General features: G+C 42.4%; 1 protein-coding gene across 1 annotated transcript in view; it reads right to left on the bottom strand.

Moving 5' to 3' along the window:
• The window catches only part of ogal (O-GlcNAcase like), a gene marked incomplete at both ends in the record, with an annotated part of 45,030 nt that overhangs the window by 11,954 nt on the left and 6,591 nt on the right, over positions 1-26,485 (bottom strand). Inside the window, 8 exons of the mRNA XM_080522995.1 lie at positions 2,569-2,654; positions 8,975-9,149; positions 9,723-10,009; positions 15,838-15,942; positions 16,581-16,725; positions 17,541-17,680; positions 22,673-22,771; positions 26,098-26,269. Of these exons, the coding sequence (XP_080379121.1) occupies positions 2,569-2,654; positions 8,975-9,149; positions 9,723-10,009; positions 15,838-15,942; positions 16,581-16,725; positions 17,541-17,680; positions 22,673-22,771; positions 26,098-26,269 (1,209 nt within the window). The remainder of the gene's footprint in view (positions 1-2,568; positions 2,655-8,974; positions 9,150-9,722; positions 10,010-15,837; positions 15,943-16,580; positions 16,726-17,540; positions 17,681-22,672; positions 22,772-26,097; positions 26,270-26,485) is intronic.

Raw genomic sequence — 26,485 nt, 5'->3', positions numbered from 1 at the left:
CGTATTTGCTGAGGTTGCATCCCTAATGTAAACTGGCAGTTTTTGGGTGCCACAATTTGGTGCATAAAATGAGAAGCCTCATGCAGCCTCACCAAATCTCTTCTTTTGTACGTGTGGTACACAGAGAAAACCAGCATCAGAAGACCTGAGAGCTCTATTGGGCTGATATGCTAGCAAAAGGTCTTTCTTTTAAGAATTAAGTGCTTAACCTCGGTAGCGTTACCGCTAAGCCCACTCGTCATATTTTGGGACAGACAGCAAATGTTAAAATTGCTGGGGGAGTCTTAAAGCAGTTAAGCTAATTAATGGTACATACAAGTCATATTCATTTGAAATATTTCGCTTGTAAACCTTGGTGGTGAAACATCCAGTCAGTTCAGGGTGATTTAACTGGAACAGACAGGCAGTAGAGTGGAGTTCACCTGTGACCTGAAATATTTAGGTCCCATAGGAAAAACATTGATAATCCGAGTGTGTCCAGTTATGTTTCCGTTCTGCAGTTTATGATGTATGGACTTCCATAGCGTATCATAACTAGAAGTGATATGGGTGGAGTCCTACCTAAAGGTGGAACTGGGACATGGTTTTAGTGTTCCCCATCACGTCTCTTCACTACACTGGCTGGCTCCCCGCTGGTGGAATGAGCTTCCCACGGCTGTCAGAGTCCCATTCCCTACCCACCTTCCGTCGGAGACTGAAGACCCATCTCACCCATCGCTCCTCCTGAGACATCTACTACTCCCCCAGCACTGCGTCTCCTGGGACACCCACTTTTCCCCTATACTGTGTCCCCTAAGACTTCTACTGCCCCCCTTGTACTGTTTCTCCAGTGTCTATATTAAAAATATATATATAATAATAATAATCTTCTATCACGGAGACTGCCAATGGCCCCTGGCCTGAGCTAGATTACTCTTCCTATTACGACTGGTGGACTGATGATTCACTTGCTTAGTCAAATGTATCGATTGTAAGTCGCTTTGGAATAAGGCGTCTGCTAAATGCCAAAGATGTAAATGTAAATGTAGGTTCCACCCTGCGTGAGAAGGAGCCGTTCTGACTGAACAGAGCTGGGTGGGGTTTGGCACCACAGAAGAGAACAGAGCAGAGGGGAGCGTTGTTGACCTGGAACTCGGGGCGCTTAGGTGGCGTAGCGGGTTAAGCGTTGACCATGTAACCTCAGGGACTCCGGTTCGATTCCGGCCGGGGACATATCCTGCATGTCATCCCTCCTCTCTCTCTCACCCATCCTTCCTGTCTAAATCTCTACTGTATCTGTCAATAAAATGAAAAATATGAGTGGGACTCAGAAAAAATTACTTAAAAAAAAAAAAAGAGTACCGTATTTTCCGGACTATAAGTCGCACCCGAGTATAAGTCGCAGCAGGCCAAAAATGGGTCATGAAGAGGAAAAAACCACATATAAGTCGCACTGGACTATAAGTCGCATGGTTCAAGGGAACGGGCTTGGCGGAATCAGCGGGGAAAGAAGACCCTGTTGAGCTTGACTCTAGTCTGGCACTGTGAAGAGACATGAGAGGATTTGTAAGCCCAGGAAGGACATAATTCACGTTGAAACTTCTTCTGAAAGGTTAAGGAATACTTGTATTATCGAGTGTAAAGTCCGCTAGCTAGCGCGGGGCTAACAACATGGCGTCGCGGAGGAAAAATGAAACTTTGAACAGCCTCTAAAAGGTAATAAATGACTTAACATCGTGTATAACGTTCATAATAGCGTGTATAACGTTGATAATATAGTGCTTAATGTCCACATTGTCGAGTGTAACGACTATTTATCGTGTATGAGGCCATGACAAAGATAGCTTGGTGAAAACGAAAGTAGTCAGGATGCTACAAACAATGCAACATTGAACAGCCTCTAAAAGGTAATAAATGACTTTAATATCGTGTATAACATTCATAATAGGATTTGTAAACCCAGGAAGGACATAATTCACGTTAAAACTTTTTTCTGAAAGGTTAAGGAATACTTGTATTATCGAGTGTAAAGTCCGCTAGCTAGCGCGGGGCTAGCGGAGGCTAGCAACATGGCGTCGCGAGAGAAAATGAAACTTTGAACAGCCTCTAAAAGGTAATAAATGACTTTAATATCGTGTATAACGTTGATAATATAGTGCTTAATGTCCACATTGTCGAGTGTAACGACTATTTATCGTGTATAAGGCCATGACAAAGATAGCTTTGTGAAAACGAAAGTAGTCAGGATGCTACAAACAATGCAACATTGAACAGCCTCTGAAAGGTAATAAATGACTTTAATATCGTTTATAACGTCCATAACATTGTGTATAAGGTCCATAACATCATGTTTAATGTCCACATTGTCGTGTTTAATGTCCACATTGTCAAGTATAATGGCTATTCTATCGTGTATGAGGCGCTAGCGGAAGTTACTCCTTGGTTCATGTCAGTCAGAGATTACCGTATGTCAGTTCATGTCAGTCAGAGATTATGAATTATTGATATATAAGTCGCACCTGACTATAAGTCGCAGGACCAGCCAAAGTATGAAAAAAACCGCGACTTATAGTCCGGAAAATACGGTACCTGGAACTCTCCGGAGAGGCCCCCTCTGAAGCCCCAGGGTTCCGGGTCGGGGTTCACCAGCTGGGCAGAGGGTCTACTCCTCCCTCCTACAGACAGAGAGAATCATAGTCAAACGCATCGACCCACACAAAAGCTCCATGTACCACTCGAGGTGCCGTGAAACAAAACAGACACGTCGACTTCCTGTTCTGCTCGTTAGTTGAACTTGTTTCCACCATGTCTTGTCGCTATGCCGGTTGCTATTGCATGGCCAATATATAATAATAATAATAACTTTTATTTGTATAGTGCTTTTCCTGCAAACGTTGCAGCTCGAAGTGCTCCAATCATTATATAATCATAATTGCGTTATTTAGTCATTCAAAGGCAATATTAAAAAGATGGGTTTTTAGTCTTGACTTGAACATATTTCCCTAATGTAAACTGGCAGTGCATTCCACAATTTGAGTGCACAAAATGAGAATGCAACCTCCCCAAATCTCTTCTTTTGTGACGATGACACCATTACAAAAAACTCCTCTCCTTGCACGCAACCAAAGATGGTGATAGTCATAGGAGTTGGCTATGGCACTAAATAAAGGGTCTTTCACACTATCTTACCTACACGGACACTAACCCTAACATGAAACGTGCTCTTTTCAGTGACTATGGCACAGCATAGGGTCAGCTCACTTTCTTTTCACCTATAGTTATTTGACCAGTTCTGCACTTGTACAGTATGTGTACCTGGGTTTCCGTTAACCGGTAATTACCGGTCTTTGTCAGGTAAAATCTATTGAAGTCCGACAAATTGAAACCTCTTCGGTCATAATGTCCGGTGAAAATAATTCCCTCTAAGCACAATTTGAATACAATTCGCTAAAGTTTAATTGTCACATTCTGATTCCTTCTATATTAAAAAAGACGAATATATAGGCTATATATTTCTTTTATTATTATATGATTTGACGCCGGCATGATGATGACTCCGCGAAACAGCGGTAATAATGGCCTGCCTAGCGGCAGGGTTGCCAGATGGGATTTTACAGCCTAACCAGTCTATTACCGCTAAACCCAGTAGCCCATTCGGCGATAACCCGGCCCATCTGGCAACCCTGCGTAGCGGGCCTGCATAATAATAATAATAACTTTTATTTGTATAGGCTAGCGCTTTTAACCTGCAAACGTTGCAGCTCAAAGTGCACCATAGCGAGCGAGAGGTAAACATGGCAAGACAAAGTAAGCTTAACAATTACTTCATGAAACCAAGCTACAATGAGTCTGAGGAGAAGTCTGACTCTAAAGAGATGGAGGCGGCTGACGCCGTAGTGGCTCCTCCAGCCAAGAAGTCTCGAGGGTTCCGAGTTGAATGGAAAGAACATTTCCCCTGGCTGCGTTTAGATGGGGAAGGAAAAATGTTCTGCTCACCGTGCAAAAAATCGGGGAGGAATAACGTATTCACGAGAGGAGCAACGAATATGAGAATGTCGGCTCTCACTGATCACAGTCGGTGCAGTGACCACATATCGGCGGTCAGTTTGAGGCAACAGCAAACCGCTATGCAAGGCCACTGTGAGCAGGCTAATGAAACGGCTAACAATAAGCTGCACTCTCAGCTACAAGTTGCATTTCACATGGCAAAAAATGGCATCGCATGTCATCAGTATGTGGGACTGACTGAGCTACTGAAAGCAGTTAAGTTCATTTAAAGCCTATTTATTTTCAAAGACTTTTATTCTATTTTATTTTATCTGATAAAAGGCATATGAACGGAAATTAGGCTAGCCTATGTGTCACGCCAGAAGCCTACATGTAACCTCTTGCACTTTTCAATAAAATGTTATAAATCTAGACATTGTGGTATTTCTTTATATACGTATCCCAGCCTGCCTATCAATTGTTTCTCAATAAACAGTTATGTTCTCCTCATTGTCATACTCCCGAGTCCGATTAAGTATGATTTGACAGGCAGCTAAACTAAATGCCTTCCCAACCAGCGAGACCTGGTTATAGAAATGACGTTGTTTTATTGATAAAAAAGGGTAAAACTGGAAAGAGAAAATAGAAAACTCACATTAATCCCAAACAATTTAGACTTCAGTTAACGTAATGTGGAGTCCGTTCATTGATCGATGCAGTCTGTTCAGTTCCCAGTGTGGCGCGCGTTCAGCGCTGGACATATGGCATAGCGCATGCGAATCATGAAAGCCTATAATATTATTATATATTTTTATATAGCTCGCATCTAATCGTATCGGATGAGAAATAGACATTAAACGGCATATATAGGCTACACAACAGTAATCACCGCAACAAACAGCTATATTATATTTTAATATGATGACCGGAATATCTCACGTTTGTCCGGTAAATTGAAATCTTCCCGGACACGTTGACCGGCACAATTTTTTTCTAACGGAAACCCTGATGTGTACAGATATACACTACGCAGACAAAAGTATGTGGACACAATAATGATCTGGGGCTGTTTGTCGTCATTTGGGCTAGGCCCCTTAGTTCCAGTGAAGGGAAATCTTAATGCTACAACATACAATAGCATAACAAAAGCATGCATTAACACTTGCATCAGCCGGAGAAAATGTCTAACTTTTGCAATATTCCGTAGATGATGAAAAAAAAAGCATTTCTAGTGATAGACTTGATGTGAGGCTCAAAGCTTAAGTCAGAATCTATAATCACACCTACATTCTTAGCTTCAGGTTTGCAGTTTGAAAGCAAGGTTCCCATGGTATTCGATAACAGGAATGAGATGTTTAACACTAGAACAGCGATGGGTGGGGTAATTTGACCCTTTGAGTAAAACACTTTTTTTTATATCTTTGCACTCGATCAAATTTCAAGACCCTCCATTCATGACTTTTCCTAGATATGTGCGTCCTACCACCCAGTATCCTTACATTTTCAAAACCACATCAGGATAAGCTAATATAAAGTTATTTTTTCTGTGTAGTAGGCAGGCTAATTTACAAGCCGGCCAACTAGTGGTCATTGTGTGTAAATAGCGGCTTCCCATTGTAAAGACTATGGTCATATGACCCCCCCGAGGCAGCTCTTATAGTAGGTAAAAAGGCTGTTAGGCTGTTCTAGTGTTAACAAGCACATATGGGTGTGGTGATTGGGTGTCCATATGCTTTAGTATTTTAGTGGAGGTGTAGTATTTCCACCTTCTGAAAGGATGGGTAGGACTGGTGATATCAAGCGAAAGGTTCTTTATATACAAATCCGCAGACATACACTTGTGATCACTTTCATAAAAAAAAAACGAGCTATTAGATATTCACTTTCAATTCTGGATGTACAATTCACATTTCTCAAAAACAACAAACTGTCAACTTATATGACTTGCTGCAAGGCATTGTGGAACCTGCAGTTCTACCCATTCTTAGCTAATACAACAGAAATGTACTTATTTTTAGCTATCTTAATGTTAAATAATAACTCTTTTAACTGTCAATCAATTATGTAACATATTAATCAATCTCTTTTAACTGTCAATCAATCATGTAACATATTAATCAATCTCTTTTAACTGTCAATCAATCATGTAACATATTAATCAATCTCTTTTAACTGTCAATCAATCCTGTAACATATTAATCAATCTCTTTTAACTGTCAATCAATCATGTAACATATTAACACTACGAGCGCGACGTTTTTTCACCTACTTTTAGCGCGACGAGGTGTCGAATCACACGACCACTCTTCACAATGGGGGAGTGTGTACTGAAGCACAAAGATCGCTGGATGGCGATGTCACACAAGAAGAGAAAATGACAAGATCACTACCTCTAAAAATTCATAAAGTTCCTATGCGCAGAGAAGCAGGGAAATTATTAGCGCAATCTGATATGAAGCTTGAGTCAGCTGAAAACTAACTATGGAACAAATGTAAATATAAATGATATACGTATATGGAGAGGAGATTGATTGAGACTGCGGGAGCTTTACTAACGAATGAAAGTTGATTATCATTATTAAAAAAGAATAGTAATAAATATTGCAATATTGTGTTATCATAATTATGAGCTTCACAGTGATAAAGTCTGTTTATTTGTCGTGAACTTCGCCGGTAACGTCAGCCCCTGCAACTGCTCACAGGGGTTGTTATATGTGATTATATGGAATGGCTGAATATGTTAATTCTTTTTATTTTGATTACATTATATCATTGTATTTGGTATAATGACAAATAAACTTGAAACTTGTATGATCCTACAGGAGCGCGTACCTGCACGGAGCGTTCATGTGACGCAACCTGTTATATTTAGTTTCACCTATATTAGTAAAAAGAGCTGAAAGAAAATACCTGAAAGAGTACAGAATGATAAATCATTCAGAATGTTATTGGTTTTAATATTTCACAATCTGCCAGAATAAGCACGCTCCCTCGCACGCCCAGCCCATCATTTTTGATGCCGCTAATGTGTGTAATGAAAAGTGTGACAATGTTGAAAGACATGATGTCATAATCAAAATATAAAACCTGATTGGATAAAATAAGATTCTGTTGTGATTGTGTTGACATTGTTGTGATGTCAAAAGAAATCTTGGTTATGTAATGTGTAAAGTGGAGAGGAGATTGATCGGGACTGCAGGATTTTTCATTACTAACGAATGATGGTTGATTATTATTATACAAAAATAATAGTAATAAATATTGCAATATTGTGTTATTATAATTATGAGCTTCACAGAGATGCACAAGCCTGTCGTGTTTATTTGTTGTGAACTTCACGCCGGCCATAACATCAGCCTGTCAGCCCCGGCGACTGCTGTAAGCTTGTAAGCATTGTAAGCGTGTAATACACGCTCTTGTGTGTTTCCATTCATGATGATGTGTTTCTGTAAATTCATATATATATCCTATTGCATTATTTGAAAATTGACAGCGCTGTAAATAGTGTCATTCAATGCACAACGCACGTTGTTTCACACGATTTTGATTGACTTTCTGCGGCAGCGAAATATATTATCAATATCTTATTATCAATTATCAATATACTGGTGGCCTGACATGGTCCAGTGGTCTAGCACCGTGGTCGTGCACACATATGTCGGCCCTTCTTCTCCTTACTTTCCTGTCTGTCTTCACTATATCAGTCCAATAACATGAAAACTATGAGTGGGACTGCCCCACTCAGAAAAAACATTATACAACAACATAATATTAAAAAAAAACATTATATACAATATTATAAATTGATGAGTACAATATTATATACAATATTATAAATTGATGAGTACAGGCATAATCAAACATAGGTTACTGCAATTACTTTGCTGCGGTAGCTATGCATGCACCACACAACTTGATAGGTACATACTGTGCAGTGTATCATTCATAACTGTACATAGGCTACATATATCATAATATCTTATCACTATTGCATGGAACTTGGGTAAACCCGCTGTGAAAAAAAACCCTCAGCTCCAACAAATCTGAAGGGATTGGGAGACATACTGTACAGTTTATCATTTTCATAACTGTCTGTACATATACATATCTTATGTATCACTATTGCTATATATAGCCTATACATAAACACATTATGTTACAAATATCAGTCTTATCCACTGTATCTAATTCAGCACAGTGTGTGTCCCCTTGCTACCTCTGCTGATATAAAAGAGAATTGCAGCCTTGGAGAAAAAGATGGCAGCCGAATAGATAGATAGATAGATAGACTTTATTTGTCATTGTTACAGTACAGGTACCACACAACGAAATTTAGGAGGGGAGGCTCCCCTGGTGTTTAAGAAAGGAAAAAGAAACACATTTTGGAAAAAGCATAGATGCATAAAATCACAAGAAGATAAAGAGCTGGTAAAAATCCTGTGTTGCTTTAGAAACTCCGCTGTAACTGTCTTGTCGTTTTGCGTGCCGATTTCTAATAAGTCGAGCCTGCTGTATGTACTATTTACACAACTGTTCCCTATAAGTATTAAAATAAAAATGTACATACAAATATTCTTAAAAGCACAAAAAAACACCAGCGTGGAAGCCACCCCGAGCCTCGCGACTAAGCGCGACGCCATCTTGGGACTATTTCCAAGGCAAATACACAATATACACAAATACACAGAAACACACAGAAATACTGCAAAATCGCTTTATACTAACTCGATTTTGAAAATGTAAAGATGCTGGGTGGTAGAACGCACATATCTAGGAAAAGTCATGAAAGGAGGGTCCTGAAATTTGATCGAGTGCAAAGGTAGAATTTGTTTTGTACTCACTGAGATCAAATGACACCTCACGGCTGCCCTAGTGTTAATCAATCTCTTTTAACTGTCAATCAATCATGTAACATATTAATCAATCTCTTTTAACTGTCAATCAAGTATGTAACATATTAATCAATCATGTAACCTGATCAAGTTCCAACAGTAGGTAGTAGGTGTACCTAACGTTTTGACGTAGGCCTGGGCCAGGGTGACGCCACTCTTGATGTCACAGATGTAGTTGTAGAGGTCGTACAGGACGCTCCTGTTGGGCGCGTTGGAGAGGCGGTTGAACATCTGGACGACCCCGCAGCACTTCTTATCAAAACATTCCGCTCTGGAACGCCACTCCTCCGTCTGGAGGAGAGAGAGAGAGAGAGAGAGAGAGAGAGAGAGAGAGAGAGAGAGAGAGAGAGAGAGAGAGAGAGAGAGAGAGAGAGAGGGTCAGATATCGTCACCTTCTTCAAATAACGGCTTACGTCATATTTTCAAGTTTTGCAACAAAAAAACGGAATAAACTGAACTGAATCTAGAGTATATGATATTTAGGCACAAAAACATATTCTTTCCTCAAAAGTGACGTAAGCCATTATTTTTCAGAAGTTGACGATATTGTTTTAGAGAGAGGGGGAGGGGGAGAGAGAGTGCGTGTGTGTGTACACTGAATATTCAGCTGTGTGTGTGTGAGAGAGAGTGAGAGAGAGAGTGAGAGTGAGGGAGAGAGAGTGTGAGAGAGAGACTGAGAGAGAGTGAGAGTGAGAGTGAGAGTGAGAGTGAGAGAGAGAGAGAGTGTGAGAGAGACAGAGAGAGAGAGAGAGAGAGAGAGAGAGAGAGAGAGAGAGAGAGAGAGAGTGGAAGTGAGAAAGAAACAGGAGTGATATGAGTGGAGACATGGGAAGAGATAAGGGGGTTTCCCACAGTGCTGCTCACCCTCTCTGTCTCCTCTCCCTCCCCTGCGTGGAGGCCAGCGGCCTGGCTGTGAGTCCTGAGCCAGTCCAGCTCCTGCAGCATGCCCCTGGCCGCGGGGCCGTGCTCGTAGGGCAGGTAAAAAAGCTCGGCCAGCAGGCGGAGGTCCCCCAGGGTCAGGTTCTCGGCCGTGTACACGGGGTTGTCCCCAGGCCCGGGCGTGTACACCCGGTCACCCGCGTCCGTCTGCATGGGCTCCTCCTCCACAACAGGCCCTGTCTTGGAACCGGCGGGGGGGGGAGAACGAGGACCTGGGAGAGAGAGAGAGTGATATTCACCACCACGCACCATGGTAAATGATGTGTTTACAGTCTGCACCATGGTAAATGATGTGTTTACAGTCTGCACCATGGTAAATGATGTGTTTAAAGTCTGCACCATGGTAAATGATGTGTTTTTACAGTCTGCACCATGGTAAATGATGTGTTAACAGACTGCACCATGGTAAATGAATCATGGACTTTTCTATTGCAATGTGTCGGATCAATTGTGTGTCCCAACTATGATTATACTTATTATTATTGTTGTTATCATATCAAAGCTGACTAAAGGGTCATCATGAAGCCTCTTCCCTTTCTACCCGTCTCTTACTCACCGGTGACTTTAATATCCATGTCGACAAACCCAACTCCAACCTCACCTCTGACTTCCTCTCTCTCCTTGATTGTTTCCACCTCACCCAGCACATCAACTTCCCCACCCATGTAAAAGGCCACACACTCGACTTTGTCTGCTCTGCCTCCCTACCCATATCCAACCCCCACCCTCTTCCATTTCCACTCTCTGACCACCACTGCATCCTCTTCTCTGCCCCTCTGACCCTACCGCGCCACCCCATCAAACGCACCATCTCTTTCCGTAACATAAAATCTGTCAACCCACTCACTCTATCTCAGTCCATATCTTCTGCCCTCCCCACTGACTCCACTCCCACCAACCCGGAAGACTATGCCACCATGCTCAACTCCATTCTCTCTGACTCCCTTGACTCACTGGCCCCCTTGAAAACCATCACTGTCTCCTTCACCACCTCCTCCCCCTGGTACACCCCTGAACTACGCACCATGAAACAGACCGGCCGCCAACTAGAAAGACTCCACAACAAAACCCACCTCACTGTCCATGCCGAAGCCTACAAGCACCATATCTCCTCCTACCGTGACGCACTCCAAGCTGCCAAATCTGCCTACTACTCCAACCTCATCAACACCACCAATCGAAACCCCCACACCCTCTTCTCCACTGTCAAGACACTACTCCAGCCCCCGGACAACAACACAACTTCCTCCCCTGATCTCTGCAACTCCTTTCTCCACGCCTTCAACAGCAAGATCTCCCACATCAACAGCTCACTGACTGCCTCCATCTCCAACTCCACCGACCCCGCCCCCCCTGCTGTCATCTTCCCCCCTCCTGATTACCCTCCCCCTACTCCTCTCACTACTTTCTCCCCTGTTGACTCCTCCCTCATCACTACTATCATCACCGCCTCCAAAACAACTACCTGCTCCCTCGACCCCCCTCCCTACCACCCTGACCAAGGCCTGCCTTCCTGCCCTCATCCCCCACCTCACTTCCCTCTTCAATCAGTCCCTATCCCAAGGCCACGTTCCCTCAAGCTACAAACTTGCCGCTGTCACCCCCATTCTCAAAAAGCCCACTCTTGACCCAGCCAACCTCTCCAACTACCGCCCCATGTCCAACCGTCGCTGCCCAACTTCACTCCCACCTCCAATCCAACAAACTATACGAACCCCTTCAATCTGGCTTCCGCCCACATCACAGCACTGAAACAGCCCTGGTCAAAGTCATCAACGATCTCCTCACCTCCGCAGACTCAGGTGCCGTCAACATCCTAGTTCTACTAGACCTGAGCGCAGCCTTCGACACAGTGTCCCACTCCATCCTCCTTCAAAGGCTGCGCCAACTGGGTGTTGAGGGCACTGCCCTGGACTGGCTCACCTCCTACCTCACCAACAGACAACAGTTCATCTCCCTCTCCGGTCACACCTCCTCCTCCTCCTCTGTCACACAGGGGGTCCCACAAGGCTCAGTCCTCGGCCCCCTGCTCTTCCTCTGCTACACACTCCCCCTCGGTCACATCATCCGCCAATTCAACCTGGACTTCCACTGCTACGCCGATGACACCCAGATTTACATCACCACAAACTCCACCCAGAACCCACCCCTCACTCACATCGAAAACTGCATTTCAGCAATAAAAACCTGGCTCACACACAACTTCCTCAAACTCAACAGTGAAAAGACCGAAGTCATCCTCATCGGCACCAAATCCACCCTCAATAAAACCGGACCCATCACACTCACCATTGATGACACTACCATCACCCCCTCCCCCCTGGCTCGCAACCTCGGCTTCATCCTGGACCCCACCCTCTCATTTGATCCCACGTCAGCTCCATCGTCAAGACCTCCTACTTCCACCTCCACAACATAGCAAAAATCAGACACTGCCTCTCCCCGCCCGCTGCTGAATCCCTCATCCACGCCTTCATCTCCTCCCGCCTTGACTACTGCAACTCCCTACTCACCGGCATCACCTCCCGCTCCCTCCATAGACTCCAGATGGTCCAAAACTCTGCTGTACGCCTCCTTTCAAACACCCGCTCCCGTGACCACATCACTCCTGTCCTCCACTCTCTCCACTGGCTCCCCATCAAAGAACGCATCCAATTCAAAATCCTCATCCTCACATACAAAGCCTTCCATAGCCTGGCCCCCCCTTACCTGACTGACCTCCTTCTCCCCCACCGCCCTACCCGTACCCTCCGATCCTCATCCATTGTTCCCCTCACTGTCCCACCCTCAAAACTCAAAGGCTTCGGTCACCGTGCCTTTTCACGAGCTGCACCCCGCCTCTGGAACTCTCTCCCCCAACCACTCAGAGACTCACCCTCACTCCTCACTTTTAAATCCCACCTCAAAACCTACCTGTTCTCCCATGCCTACAGCCTCCCCTACCCCTAGCCATCTCCCCCATCCCGGCGCCCCCGCCCCCCTTGACACGCATACAACCTCCCCTACCCCTACCCATCTCCCCTAACCCTGCCACCCCCCTGATATGCATACAGCCTCCCCTACCCCTAACCACCTCCCCTGTCCCTACCACCCCCCCCCCCCCCCCCCCCCCCCCTCCCCGTTCGCTGACTCTGTGTTCCATGTTACTTGTTGTTTTTGTGTTTTCCGTATCCCATATATTGTCAGCGTCTTTGAGCCTCGGAAAAGCGCTATATAAATTCAATGAATTATTATTATTATTATAGGATCACTTTGTAAGCCTAATAACTCTTTCAAACAAGATAGCTCTTTGGTTTTGGATATGAAGGAGTATGACCTCAGTGATGCCATGCCCATTTCATCTTTCTTTTTGAGTCATAAATACAGTACTCAGTTATTTCATCATATTCAGGATGGTTTGCTGGCTAATTCAACCAGCCTGCTTTGTGTTTAATTTCATGACTAAATACAGATTAAATAGTTAAATAATTAAATATATATCAAATAGTGTTGAACGCTTTGAAAACAGTTGCACGCTAAGAGAATTTAAAATGTTCTTCTTTTTCCCCCCAGAAATGCCAGAAGCAGTATTTACTTTGAGCTGTGGGGAATAAAGTTCTCTATTATCTTGAGTTTAATTTGTGTATATGCTCGCGGGGGAAGATTCTCTCTGCATTTCCATCGGCGCTTCCAGTCATCCCGATCTTCCGTACATCTGGCTAGCTCGCCGGTACTTTCCGCTCCTGCATCTTTCTTGAGTACGTCCACGTATGTTAGTGTGGGACGCCCTCGTGATCGATGCCCGTGTGTTGGCTCCCACAGAACCAGTTTGCTGGCTGGCAGCTCCTGGTGTCTCTGGCAGTGACCTGCCAGCCTCATTCTCCTGACTGCTATTTTCTCGCTTATCCTTATCCCCCCATACAGATGCTTGTTGGTAACATGCTCGCTCTTGTCGATGTTAAGTACTGCACGCAGCATTCTGGTGTAGCACCCATCTAGGGACTTCTGCAGGGTAGGCTTCAGGGTCCAGCATTCACAGCCGTATAGGAGAACAGACTCTACCGTTGCATAGAAGAAGCCGATTTTGATTTGTCGTGCCACACACTGGCCATGCCGTTCAGGGCCCTACACGCAAGCGCCTTCCTCACTTTAAGGTCTTGCTCGGACGAGTTGCATGAGCTCTAAGCCTAGTGAGCGTGTGTGGTTGGGAGAGACAGCGTTAAACAACGGCACACGTGGCGTGTGTGGAACCCACCATTGACCCTTGAAACCCACCCTTAAGAAACCCACCCTTGACCCATCATCTCTCCACAACTACAAACCGGTATCCCTTCTCTCCTTCTCTCCCTCTACACCAAGTCTCTTGGGTCGGTAATCTCCTCACATGGGTTCTCCTACCACAGCTACGCAGATGACACTCAGCTCTTCCTGTCCCCCCCCCCCCCCTCTGACCTACACGTGGCAACACGTGTCTCTGCATGTCTCTCGGACATCTCAACATGGATGTCAGACCACCATCTCAAGCTCAACCTTAACAAGACTGAGCTACTCTTCATCCCCGGGAAAGCCTGCCCTCTCCAAGACTTCTCCATCACAGTGGAGAACTATACTGTAACCCCCTCCCTGACAGCCAAGAACCTTGGAGTGATCCTGGACAACCGACTATCCTGTGCGGAGAACATTGCAGCAACGGCACGCTCCTGCAGATTCTTCCTTTACAACATCAGAAGGATATGACCATTCCTCACCAGCGAAGCAGTGCAACTCTTGACCCAGTCACTGGTCATCTCCCGCCTTGACTACTGCAACGTACTTCTGACCGGGCTCCCTGCCTCTGCCATCAGACCTCTGCAGCTCATCCAGAACGCTGCTACCCGTCTGGTGTTCAACCTCCCCAAATTTCTTATGTCTTTGCACCCTGCACTGGCTCCCGATAGCAGCTCGCATCAGATTTAAGACCCTGGTGCTTGCCTACCAGGCAGCTAAATGGACAGCTCCTGCCTACCTCCAGGCAATGGTCACCCCCCAAACTTCAGCCCCTTCCCTCCGCTCCTCCACCTCTGCTGGCCGACTGGCCCCACCACCTCTACACCTACATGGCAGTCGCACTGCCCGATCACGTCTCTTCACTACACTGGCTCCCCGCTGGTGGAATGAGCTTCCCACGGCTGTCAGAACTGCAGAGTCACTACCCATCTTCCGTCAGAGACTGAAGACCCATCTCTTCAGGTTACACCTTAACTGCTCCTCCTGAGACATCTACTACTCCCCCAGCACTGCGTCTCCTGAGACACCCGCATTTCCCCTTTACTGTGTCCCCTATGACTTCTACTGCCCCCCTGTACTGTTCCTCTGTTCTCCAGTGTCTATATATTAAAAAAATAATAATAATAAACACGTTTTCCTTCTATCACTGAGACTGCCAACGGCCCCTGGCCTGAGCTAGATTACTCATCCTGCTACGACTGGTAGATTGATGATTCACTTTCTTAGTCAAATGTATTGATTGTAAGTCGCTTTGGAATAAGGCGTCTGCTAAATGCCAAAAATGTAAATGTAAATGCGTTGACGGGGAGGACAGAGAAGGATGGAAGTGGCAACGCTTGGTCCCCAGCTTCCTGAAAAATACCACGCCAGAAGTGAAATCTGACATTACTTTAATTTAGAGACGGCAAGCTGATCGAAATCCTAAAGCCTGTTTGTAATAGAAGTTACATGGCCATGCAGTTAAAGGGAGGCAACACGTCACGTTTAGCCAAGCATCTTTCCGAGGCATCCTGACCCTCTTCAAGGAATTCAAATCACGACACGGTCAGCGAATAGTTCTGATAGCCAAGGATAATGAAAAGAAGTATTTCCATGACCTGTTATTTTAATAGGATATTATTTTACTTTGCCTAGTGTTTTTTTTGTTTGCTGTGGTATTGTTCAAGAATCCAAATTGTGATAGCTGGTACCAAATTGTGAAGCTGGTATCAAAGTGAAAAATGTTTCTATTGTGACAATTCTATATACACATTAAAATGGATAGCTTCTGTAGCTCTTTTGGACATGTTCTTACCTCTAGGCTGGTCCGTGAGGAGAAACTCCTGCAGCCAGTCGGTGAGGGCCAGGGTCAGGGCTTGCTGGGGGCTGTAGGAGGGCTCTGACCCCTGCTCCTCATCACCTGCTGGTGGGGGGGCGGGGGGGGAGTAGGTTTGGGTTAGCAAGGAATAAACACTCACTATCTAATCTAAAGCCTTCGGAATTAAGTGCACCAGCGCCCAATCCAATGAGTACACAACCTTCTGAAACATCACATTCAAGCACCTTTCAAGGACTTTCAAGACTCAATTCCCTCAAATTCAAGGACCCAACACGGCATAGTTTGAGACAGATCTAGATGATAATTTATATAATAGGAACTATCCGCTCACAGGCAACAATTAAAAAGAGAGGCTTGAATGTGTGAACATTAGATCGTCTCTTGCCTTCTTTACCACAGCACAGCAAAACAATATATTGTGAAATATGTGTAAAGTTAAGCAAGTTAAGCAATAACTTAACAAGACACTTATCTACTAGTTGACGAGCTAAGATAAAACATTTTTTAATATATATTTTTTTTAGAGAGAGAGAGAGAGAGAGGGGAATTCAAGCACTTTCAGTGACCCATGTCTATTTTCAAAAACCTTTAAGACCTTGATTTTCTTTGAAAAATCAAGGACTTCAAGGACCCGTGGGAACCCTCTATTCATATCCCACCATGACATTCTCACAGACCAGGAGCAGACCGTTTCTGTCACAGCGCTCATAGACACTCACTCATCTCCACGTCCCTCTGCAGACCCTCCACGCTGGACCGGCACCACGTGGCTAGCGTGTGGATGGCCACAAAGTTGGGGTAGAACTCACAGTTGGGGTTGGTGAGTACCCCTCTCAGCCTGGGGATCAGCTCTGTGGGCCGGTCCTGAGATGGACCAGGGGGGGAAAAGTCAATTTGTTGTTAGATAGATAGATAGAGAGAGAGAGAGAAATAAATACGTTTTATTTCATTTATTTATTCTAGTATGTAATTTATTTGTAATCTATTTATTTGTAATCTAGTAAGTAATCTATTTATTTATTCTAGTATGTACATTTTTTAATTGTTTTTATTTTTATCTTCACACTTCACATGTGAGATAGATGGATAGATAGATAGATATATCTTTATTTAGACAGGACAGTGCATATTAACGGACAGTCACTTATACAAAGTATGGTGACAGTAAATATGCCGGATTTAGCTGTGAGCTAATTTTCATCCGTAGTCCTCATGACATAAAATCGTACAATAGATAATGGACAACATCACAACAGAATACAATAGGACATAAACCAATGAGTATGTGACCATAGGGACATACATTGGTGCAGTAGAAAATAAAGCCCTGAAAGCCCTATCAGTGTCGCAGACAACGACAGTTGAGTAGCAACGTCTTAAATGTCCACCCTATTCTACATGATGGGACGGTTCCCCAGAACTAGATTAAAGCCTTAAATAAAAACACATTTTCAATGGACACTCTGAATTAACTGAATTTAACCAGTGTCTGCTAAATGGTAAAAAAATAAAAATAAGAATAATTTAGTCAAGACCCGGCTTAAAATAAGTTTGGGGGGGTTTAGACTAGGGTTTACGCTACAATGCACAACAGTATATACAGAATAGATCATTTCTTGTCAACTTCTTGTTAAGTAGAAGCTATCGAATTAGCTTTTTTGTTTTGGTAATAACAAAACCTTATAAGGCCCCAGGAAGAGCCTCTGGGGGTCGTAGTCGTTAGCGTGGATGTTGTCCCAGATGACAGGAGCCCTCTTCAGGACGGAGGACACCTCTGTGATGGACTCCACTGAGATGTGATGGGACACCACCTTGGGACCTGGGGGGGGGGGCACCAGAGGATGGGTGAGGTACTGTTCAACACATGAATGAGTCCTGGCCGATGTCTCTGGCTGTGATCGGAATGGCATACTAGCATACTACTCATATGTGATCGGAATGGCATACTAGCATACTACTCATACTAGATATGACGTAGATTGGAGTATGCGAGTGCGTTCACACTGTACAGTATGCGAAATTTGAGTATGCAAATATTTGAGTACGCCATGACAGCACACTATTCAGCTACTCAATCCCCAAAATGCATTGCGCGTCTCTTCAGTCTCGTCAAACTGCGTCATACAAACTCTACATGGTCGAAAGCCTGGAGACCGAAAGCTCGCAATAAACAACGTTAAACCGGCCGGTGCATAATGCATTCTGGGAGGCAGTATGCATACTGCAGTGTAAACGGTCGGCTGGTATTGGCATACTTATTATGAATTTAGAAGGCAGTATGCAGTATACTCATTGAGTATGCTAGTATGCAGTATGCTAGTATGCCATTTCGAACACAGTCAATGTCTGAGGGTGGATGTCCCGTTGGAAGTGGGTTATTCACCAGAAGTAGGTTTGATCTGGGTCTGGGACACCTGCCCTTATATACTGTATATATATATATATATATATATATATATATATATATATATATATACGTTGTATGTTTCACCTTCAATTACATGATAGTGCAAAAGTGGTTTCATTAGTCATAGCCTGAAGAAAAAAGCCAAACTCTGTGGGTTGATTTGGACACAAATCTGGACACAAATATAGCTTGGTCCTAGACTAAATCAAACATGGGGATTCAGCTTGGTCCTGGACTAAATCAAACATGGGGATTCTCAATCTAAAATATGTTTTAGTCTAGGACCAGGCTTAATCTAGGTCCAATAAAACAGCAACCATCTGATAATAATAGTAATATATTTATTGATGTAGCACTTTTCAAAGCAAGTTACAAAGTGCTTTACATAAATTAAATTAAATGGGGAAATAAGAATTAAACAGGTTAGCAGAGGGCCAAACCGTTGCAAAAATGCAGGAATTTATAAACAACGGGCCTTAAGTGCATTGAACAATAACATTAATAAATCAAACCACTCCGAATGATACTAGTGTATAAAGATACTATAGTGTATACTAGTGTAAAATGTTACTAGTGTATAATGTTACTAGTGTATAATGATACTAGGGTATAATGATATAGTGTGTAATGACACTAGTGTATAATGTTACTAGTGTATAATGTTACTAGTGTATAACAGTGGAGGCTCCTCCATAGAGGTGGAGGAGGCCTGGCCTCCCCAATAATTTGAGAGAAGAGAGAGAGATTTAAAAAAGCAATAATTATATTTTTTATCAGACACACAACATACAATTCAGTACAATACTTCATCCATTTCTAATATTTATCCTGCAGAACAGCACTCATACACGCGTGTGGCGGAAAAAGGTACTACACGGAGGCCAGGCCTCCTGTCGGAAAGTGGTTTCTCATAGAAGTCAATGTAATGCAATTTTTTTCATGGCAATATGTGATTGGCCAAATCACTGAAAATGGGTGGGCACAGGAGGCCTGGCCTCCGTGTAGTACCTTTTTCCGCCACACGCGTATGAGTGCTGTTCTGCAGGATAAATATTAGAAATGGATGAAGTATTGTTCTGAATTGTATGTTGTGTGTCTGATTGACATAGTGTTTGAGTGCTTTTGACATGTCATTGATTGTATGTAGTATGTTGTGGTGAATGTTGTGAGCCTGAGCAGAAGGGCCAATAGCTGCTGCAGGCGGACCAGAGATTCATGCCAATTGTTTTGTTTATTTGATGACCCATTGTGCAGGCAATAAAAGCTGCTTCATCCACCATCCTGAGAGTGTCCCAATCCCTTCAGTACCGCCAAACACAAATTAATAATTTTTAACAAAGACAGATAAGAAGAACAGGGAACATTCCATCGCGAGTGAAGCGAGCAAGCGGAAAAGAATTTGGCCTCCTCAATTCTGGAAGTCACCAGCCTCCACTGGTGTATAATGATACTAGTTTATGATGTAGTGTATAATGTTACTAGTGTATAATGTTACTAGTGTATAATGATACTAGTGTATAATGATACGAGTGTATAATGATACTAGTGTATGATATAGTGTATAATGTTACTAGTGTATGATATAAAGTATAATGACACTAGTGTATAATGTTACTAGTGTATGATATAGTGTATAATGACACTAGTGTATAATGTTACTAGTGTATAATGTTACTAGTATATAATGTTACTAGTGTATGATATAGTGTATAATGACACTAGTGTATGATGTTACTAGTATAATGTTACTATTGTATGATATAGTGTATGATGTTAGTAGTGTATGATATAGTGTATAATGACACTAGTGTATAATGTTACTAGTGTATGATAGTGTATAATGTTACTAGTGTATAATGTTTCTAGTGTATAATGTTACTAGTGTATAATGTTACTAGTGTATGATATAGTGTATAATGTTACTAATATATAATGTTACTAGTGTATGATTTTACTAGTGTATAATATAGTGTATAATGTTACTAGTGTATAATGTTACTAGTATATAATGTTACTAGTGTATAATGTTACTAGTGTATAATGTTACTAGTGTACGATATAGTGTACGATGTTACTTGTGTATAATGTAACTAGTTTATGATATAGTGTATAATGACACTAGTGTATAATGTTACTAGTGTATGATGTTACTAGTATATAATGTTACTAGTGTATGATATAGTGTATAATGACACAAGTGTATAATGTTACTAGTGTATGATAGTGTATAATGACACAAGTGTATAATGTTACTAGTATATAATGTTACTAGTGTATGATATAGTGTATAATGTTACTAGTGTATAATGTTACTAGTATATAATGTTACTAGTGTATGATATAGTGTATAATGTTACTAGTGTATAATGATACTAGTGTATAATGATACTGGTGTATAATGATACGAGTGTATAATGATACTAGTGTATGATATAGTGTATAATGTTACTAGTGTATGATATAGTGTATGATGTTACTAGTGTATAATGTTACTAGTATATAATGTTACTAGTGTATAATGTTACTAGTATAAAATGTTACTAGTGTATGATGTTACTAGTGTATGGTATAGTGTATAATGTTACTAGTATATAATGTTACTAGTGTATAATGTTACTAGTGTATAATGTTACTAGTATATTACTAGTGTATGATGTTACTAGTGTATAATGTTATTAGTATATAATGTTACTAGTGTATAATGTTACTAGTGTATGATATAGAGTATAATGTTACTAGTATATAATGTTACTAGTGTATAATGTTACTAGTGTATAATGTTTATAGTGTATAATGTTACTAGTGTATGATAGTGTATAATGTTACTAGTATATAATGTTACTAGTGTATGATGTTACTAGTGTATGATGTTACTAGTGTATAATATAGTGTATAATGTTACTAGTGTATAATGTTACTAGTATATAATGTTACTAGTGTATAATGTTACTAGTATATAATGTTACTAGTGTATGATAGTGTATAATGACACAAGTGTATAATGTTACTAGTGTATGATAGTGTATAATGACACAAGTGTATAATGTTACTAGTGTATGATAGTGTATAATGACACAAGTGTATAATTTTACTAGTATATAATGTTACTAGTGTATGATAGTGTATAATGTTACTAGTGTATAATGTTACTAGTATATAATGTTACTAGTGTATGATATAGTGTATAATGTTACTAGTGTATAATGTTACTAGTGTATGATGTTACTAGTGTATAATGTTACTAGTGTATAATGTTACTAGTATATAATGTTACTAGTGTATGATGTTACTAGTGTATAATGTTACTAGTGTATACTGTTACTAGTATATAATGTTACTAGTGTATGATGCTACTGGGTGCTGGTAGGCAAACTGGCTAGTAGTCGCTCTATGTGTAGAGGGCTGCAAGGGAATTTTTCCTGGCTACATAGTGTACAGGTTTTTACTTTTGCCTGCTTGCGGCTCTGTCAGTATTGATTGATTGACTGAGAATGTTTATTATGTGAAGCGCATTGAGTTGCATCTTGTAAGAAATGTGCTATACAAATAAAATTTGATTTGATTTGATTAGTGTATAATGTTACTAGTATATAATGTTACTAGTGTATGATGTTACTAGTGTATAATGTTACTAGTGTATGATAGTGTATAATGTTACTAGTATATAATGTTACTAGTGTATGATATAGTGTATAATGTTACTAGTGTATAATGTTACTAGTGTATGATGTTACTAGTGTATGATGTTACTAGTGTATAATGTTACTAGTGTATAATGTTACTAGTGTATAATGTTACTAGTGTATGATAGTGTATAATGTTACTAGTGTATGATGTTACTAGTGTATAATATAGTGTATAATGTTACTAGTATATAATGTTACTAGTGTATGATATAGTGTATAATGTTACTAGTATATAATGTTACTAGTGTATGATGTTACTAGTGTATAATAGTGTATTATGTTACTAGTATATAATGTTACTAGTGTATAATATAGTGTATAATGTTACTTGTATATAATGTTATTAGTATATAATGTCACTAGTGTATAATGTTACTAGTGTATAAAGTTACTAGTGTATAAAGTCACTAGTGTATAAAGTTACTAGTGTATAATGTTACTAGTGTATGATATAGTGTATAATGTTACTAGTATATAATGTTACTAGTGTATAATGTTACTAGTGTATGATATAGTGTATAATGTTACTAGTATATAATGTTACTAGTGTATAATGTTACTAGTGTATGATGTTACTAGTGTATAATGTTACTAGTGTATGATGTTACTAGTGTATGATGTTACTAGTGTATAATGTTACTAGTGTATAATGTTACTAGTGTATGATGTTACTAGTGTATGATGTTACTAGTGTATAAAGTGTGCTTTCTGCTCTCACCAGTCCAGAGCACGTCGATCCCCGGCAGCAGGGCGTCTCCCACGGTGTGGAGGTAGGCTGAATCTGACACGCTGGGGCTGCAGAACGCAGCACAGTAATCTGACAACCACACATGGTAAATGGTAAATGGACTGCACTTATATAGCGCCTTTATCCAAAGCGCTTTACAACTGCCTCTCATTCACCCCTTCACACACACATTCACACACCAATGGCAACAAGCTACCATGCAAGGCACCGGCCCGCTCACTGGGAGCAATTTGGGGTTCAGTGTCTTGCCCAAGGACACTTCGGCCAGCCGGGGCTCGAACCGCCGACCTGAAAAGCCGGTGTCGCTAGCTAGCTCCACATCCATCAACGCCCCAGAAATTAGCCATGACCCCACCGCCACGAATCCCTCCATAACGGTCTCGGCTGAGCACGATGAGGAGAGGACACAGGAGCAGCCCACAAATCCCGCCACCTATAGCTGGGATCCTGCATTATGGGATCCTGCATTATGGGATCCTGCATTATGGGATGCTGCATTATGGGATGCTGCATTATGGGATCCTGCATTATCGGATCAAGTTGAAAATATGAGGACATACTGGATTAAAATGGGACCTGAAAGTTGTCAGAACAAAGATGCAGATGTCGCTGCCTCAGAAAGGCAACACAGACATCAAAAAATGTACTTTTCAAAAACCCTGTTTAAAAGGAAGCTAGCAAATGGTGAAACTGTGCCAAGAGAATGATGGCTTTATTCCCCTGCAAAAAGGCACTGTGTTTTGTTTTGCGTGTACATTATGTGGGGACAGGGATCATCATTATGTATTAAAGACAGGCTATAGTGACTGGAAAAACGCCGCTGTGCGTTTAGCTGAACACGAAGGTTCGGAGAGCCTACAGGCTATGCTTGCCTACGTTATGCGCTGTGCTGATGCTGGCTCTATCAATTCAGAATTAAAGGAGCAGTTATGAGTGATGTGTGTGTGTGTGGGGGGGGCCTCACACAAAGAGTAGCCTAGGGGCCCATGAACACCTTAATTCGCCCCTGCACACAGCCCATGTTAACAAGTTAGAGCAGCCACACAGCCATGTTAACAGGTTAGAGCAGCCATACAGCCATGTTAACAGGTTAGAGCAGCCATACAGCCCATGTTAACAGGTTAGAGCAGCCATACAGCCCATGTTAACAGGTTAGAGCAGCCATACAGCCCATGTTAACAGGTTAGAGCAGCCATACAGCCCATGTTAACAGGTTAGAGAAGCCATACAGCCCATGTTAACAGGTTAGAGCAGCCACACAGCCATGTTAACAGGTTAGAGCAGCCATAAAGCCCATGTTAACAGGTTAGAGCAGCCACACAGCCATGTTAACAGGTTAGAGCAGCCATACAGCCCATGTTAACAGGTTAAAGCAGCCATACAGCCATGTTAACAGGTTAGAGCAGCCATACAGCCCATGTTAACAGGTTAGAGCAGCCATACAGCCCATGTTAACAGGTTAGAGCAGCCATACAGCCCATGTTAACAGCAGTGGCGGCTGGCCGATAGAGGGTGCTGGGGCGCCACCCCCACCTTCACTTCCTAGTTGCGATTTGTAAAAGTTTTTTTTTAAAATAAACATTGTTTATTCACAAAATGCGGCTGATATTCTGTCGGCGCCTATCAGCATTCATTAAAAATCCTCCAATACAATAAACATTTTATCTGTGTGTGTGTAAAATTCACTGTTAAAATACATAGGGGGAGGAGTCGGGTCGCCGATCGAATGCAAGTCTATCGCAGGCCAAATACTTTTCGCTTACACGTGAGCTGTAGCAGCGCTCCAATTGGCTGTCTCTATTTCTCGGCCGGGGCGCAAAAAGTTGCGTCCTGAATATCCGGTTGTAATAGCAGACAATGCATTATGCTGAGGACTTCCGACTTCCGGGCTTCCGGGCTTCCGGAGTATTTTAAATGAACATTCGTAATGTCTGTCTCTGATGTTCATGGTCAATTAAATCAGCCTATTTTGTGCAACTAATAATGTTCCCGCTAATGGGTTAACCGAGCAGCCTCGCACCTAACGTGCAAGCACCTAGCTTCGAACTATTCATAGCAATATGCGCGGGGCAAAAATAATCTATTGCCTCTAAAATCACCACGAACAGAACGGCGGAGGTACGGGTAAACAGGGCTCATGTTGGTGTCATCAAAGGTAAGAGCTGTTTTTCTTTAACTCAACTGATAGCATTACCTTGCTGTTGTTGTTTACCGAATGCTCCATCTGACTGTCACACTGTGATTGTACTTGTGTAAACAGTTAATGAGTAACGTTAGCCGGTTTTGTGCGTGTCCTCTCATAGGCCTACTTCAGTGGTGTAGTCTAGTTTTTTCTAGCGGGTATACTGTGATTTTTCCCTCCCAGCCTCATATCGTTCATAAACATACATCTGCGCTCCCTGTCTAACGTTATATATAACATGACATGTTATAAGGCTGATCTGTGCATGATATTGCTGCATTCTGACATATTTCATGTCGCATCTCCCCCCTTTGATGGTATATGAGCTATAGTCAGTCGCAATGGTCCAAAATTCAAGTGCTTCGTAACACAGACGGGGTGAATTTCATGAATGAAACGCCGTTACGTATCCTCACACATGTTTAAGTGGGTATTGCGTGGGTAAAGTGAAATTACGTCTTTGTTTTGAGCGCCAGTGCGCGCGAAAGAGGACCCCCCCGCCACTAATGTGAAAAATCCTGGAGGAAACACTGCTGTGCCCCACCCAAATTTTTTAGCACCAGCCGCCACTGGTTAACAGGTTAGAGCAGCCACACAGCCATGTTAACAGGTTAGAGCAGCCATACAGCCCATGTTAACAGGTTAAAGCAGCCACACAGCCATATTAACAGGTTAGAGCAGTTTTTATTTTATTTTTCTATTAGCCGAGTTGGTAGTGACAGCCTTATCAACACAGTGTGTGTTTCGATTCCAGGCTCTGGCTCAACAAAAGGTGAACATTTTGAAAGGGGGTGTAGATACACTGCAAAAAGTCAATCTAAGTATGATGAATTATTTATTTTTTTTAAATCTTGGCACGTGACATTTTCCTGTTCTGTTGGCAGATTATTTTGCCTATTTTAGGTAATATCCACCTATTTTATTGCTGTTTTTGAGAGCTGACTTTTTGCGGTGTATAGGCTGTGTTTGTGTTACTTGTCTTGGGTTGGCAGTGGCGCAGGAGGTAGAGCTGGCATCTAATGATCGCAAAGTTGGTCCTTTGCCAACACAAGACACTGAAGCCCAAATTGCTCCCAGTGAGCGGGCCGGCGCCTTGCATGGTAGCTTGCCGCCATTGGTGTGTGAATGTGTGTGTGAATGGGTGAATGAGAGGCCGTTGTAAAGCGCTTTGGATAAAGGCGCGATATAAGTGCAGTCCATTTCTGTTACTGACCTGTGGGACAGAAAAGGAAGGTACCGGGCTCCCCCAGGTGCTGGTACACCTGGTTGGTGATCGCCACCTGGGCGTGGGCGAAGGAGCTGAAGGCCTGCTTGTCTGCCGAGCACATCTCCGCCTCAATGTCGTCAAACAGAAGAGAGAAGGACCGGCACCCAAACCCACTCACCTAGAGGGGAGAGAGAAAACAATGTGTCATCAGGTTGTCTTTTGAGAAATAGCATGTCGTTTATGTCTTGCCATATCTCACTGAATCCACTGGGCTTCCACTGTATATTCTGTTTGTTGTGCCACAACGTTTTTGTTCAGAGATTTGCTATATTTGGATCTTGTTAGTTCTATCTAGCACTGCAGTGAGAGAGGGGAGTGGAACCCTGCCTCCGCC

Source organism: Nansenia antarctica (genome assembly GCF_963989245.1).
Source record: "Nansenia antarctica genome assembly, chromosome: 2".
Classification (NCBI taxonomy): Eukaryota; Metazoa; Chordata; class Actinopteri; order Argentiniformes; family Microstomatidae; genus Nansenia; species Nansenia antarctica.
This window is presented reverse-complemented; position numbering and strand designations above follow the sequence as displayed.